The 2,006-nt window shown below is 27.9% G+C and overlaps 1 protein-coding gene across 1 annotated transcript in view; it reads right to left on the bottom strand.

Annotated features, from left to right (window-relative positions):
* Nucleotides 1-465: 465 nt before the first annotated feature.
* LOC106476394 (pikachurin-like) overlaps nt 466-2,006 on the bottom strand; it is a gene marked incomplete at its 3' end in the record, with an annotated part of 16,969 nt that continues 15,428 nt past the window's right edge. Inside the window, exons 8-9 of the mRNA XM_013937055.2 lie at nt 799-1,029; nt 466-584 (exon numbers count right to left, since the gene is read on the bottom strand). Coding sequence (XP_013792509.2) covers nt 466-584; nt 799-1,029 — 350 coding nt within the window. The remainder of the gene's footprint in view (nt 585-798; nt 1,030-2,006) is intronic.

The following is a 2,006-nucleotide window of genomic DNA, read 5'->3' as shown; positions in this document are numbered from 1 at the left end:
GTTAATAATAATAATAGCTTTAGTAACATAATACAGTTCAAGGTAACTAGATGTTAATAATAATAATAGCTGTAAACTTTAGTAACATAATACAGTTCAAGGTAATTAGATGTTAATAATAATAATAGCTGTAAACTTTAGTTATTTCTTTAAGATATGAAGTATAAGTGTTAATTAGGAATCAAACTGAAGATGAATGTTTTTTTTAGAGATGTTGATCTTAATTTTCCAAGATGTTACACACAGATGTTTGAGTGTCTTTGCTGGGACATGTGGTTTAAAAGATTTTGTTGTTGTTATTGTTGGAGTACCGTTTCACCTGTGTCAGCGACATTTTACTAGTTACAACATTGCTCAATTAAAGGTTGATTCTAACTAACTAGATGTTATCGATAATATTATAATGAACTGAAATGAAAAAAATTCCATATATGTTAAGAGAATTTCTGTATATGAAAGAAAAACAAGAAGCCGACTTACCTAAATATAAGCCATTATTAACATTTAGCTGTTTAAAAGATCCTTGGGAAACTCCTCTTTCCATGTGACCTCCATCAACAACCAAAGAGCCTTCACGTTCATACCTGTAGAAACAACTGACATTATCAACAGAAAACATTAAACAGAAACATCCAAAGAGCTGTAATGTAGGTTAAAAAAGGGAAAATAAAACATTACTTCTTACTATTCGCCACTTTTGGTCAGGTCCGTTAACTGGCTGAGAGGTTACCATGAAATTTATTTATAAAATAAATGAACATTATTCCTTCAATGCAGTATTGTGTAAAAGTTAAGTACCTCATTGCTCGTACAGTATGCCATTCTCCATCATCCATCCGGGTTATGTTGTGAATAATGATAACCTCTCCTGAACCCAGGTTATATTGAAACTGGAGATATCCATTTTTTAACCCAAGAGCAAGATAGTCACTGGAAGAGCTCATATCCTTCTCACCTGCCCACACTACAAGACCCTCAGAGGAGTAGGTTCTAAGTCGAAAGTTGATGTCAAATTTGGTTCCCCATACTCTAAAAAAATATACGGCAAATTTTATAGTACAAGATTCACAGTTCTAACCTCCCTTACCTATACAAATATTACACACTAAAGAAAATATTGTAAATAAAACATGCATGTTAAGCAAATCGATCACCCATAATTCACACGACTAAATAAAAATGGAAACTAATATATATAAACAAACATCAGTAGAAAAATGAGAGCAAATATATTATAAAGAGAATATGTAAATATAAAAGGATTGTTAGAGAAATATCACAACAATCAATTAAAAAACTTAAATGTAAAAGGATTGTTAGAGAAATATCAGAACAATCAATTAAAAAACTTAAATGTAAAAGGACTGTTAGAGAGATATCACAACAATCAATTAAAAAACTTAAATGTAAAAGGATTGTTAGAGAAATATCACAACAATCAATTAAAAAACTTAAATTTAAAAGGATGGTTAAAGAAATATCAGAACAGTCAATTAAAAAACTTAAATGTAAAAGGATGGTTAAAGAAATATCAGAACAGTCAATTAAAAAACTTAAATGTAAAAGGATGGTTAAAGAAATATCAGAACAATCAATTAAAAACTTAAATGTAAAAGGATGGTTAAAGAAATATCAGAACAATCAATTAAAAACTTAAATGTAAAAGGATGGTTAAAGAAATATCAGAACAGTCAATTAAAAAACTTAAATGTAAAAGGATGGTTAAAGAAATATCACAACAATCAATTAAAAAACTTAAATTGAAAAGGATGGTTAAAGAAATATCACAACAATCAATTAAAAACTTAAATGTAAAAGGATGGTTAAAGAAATATCAGAACAGTCAATTAAAAAACTTAAATTTAAAAGGATGGTTAAAGAAATATCAGAACAATCAATTAAAAAACTTAAATTTAAAAGGATTGTTAGAGAAATACCAGAACAATCAATTAAAAACTTAAATTTAAAAGGATTGTTAGAGAAATACCAGAACAATCAATTAAAAA

Source organism: Limulus polyphemus, unplaced genomic scaffold (genome assembly GCF_000517525.1).
Source record: "Limulus polyphemus unplaced genomic scaffold, Limulus_polyphemus-2.1.2 Scaffold10452, whole genome shotgun sequence".
In the NCBI taxonomy this organism is placed as follows: Eukaryota; Metazoa; Arthropoda; class Merostomata; order Xiphosura; family Limulidae; genus Limulus; species Limulus polyphemus.
Note: the sequence above shows the minus strand (reverse complement) of the source record. Positions and strands in the feature narration are given on the sequence as shown.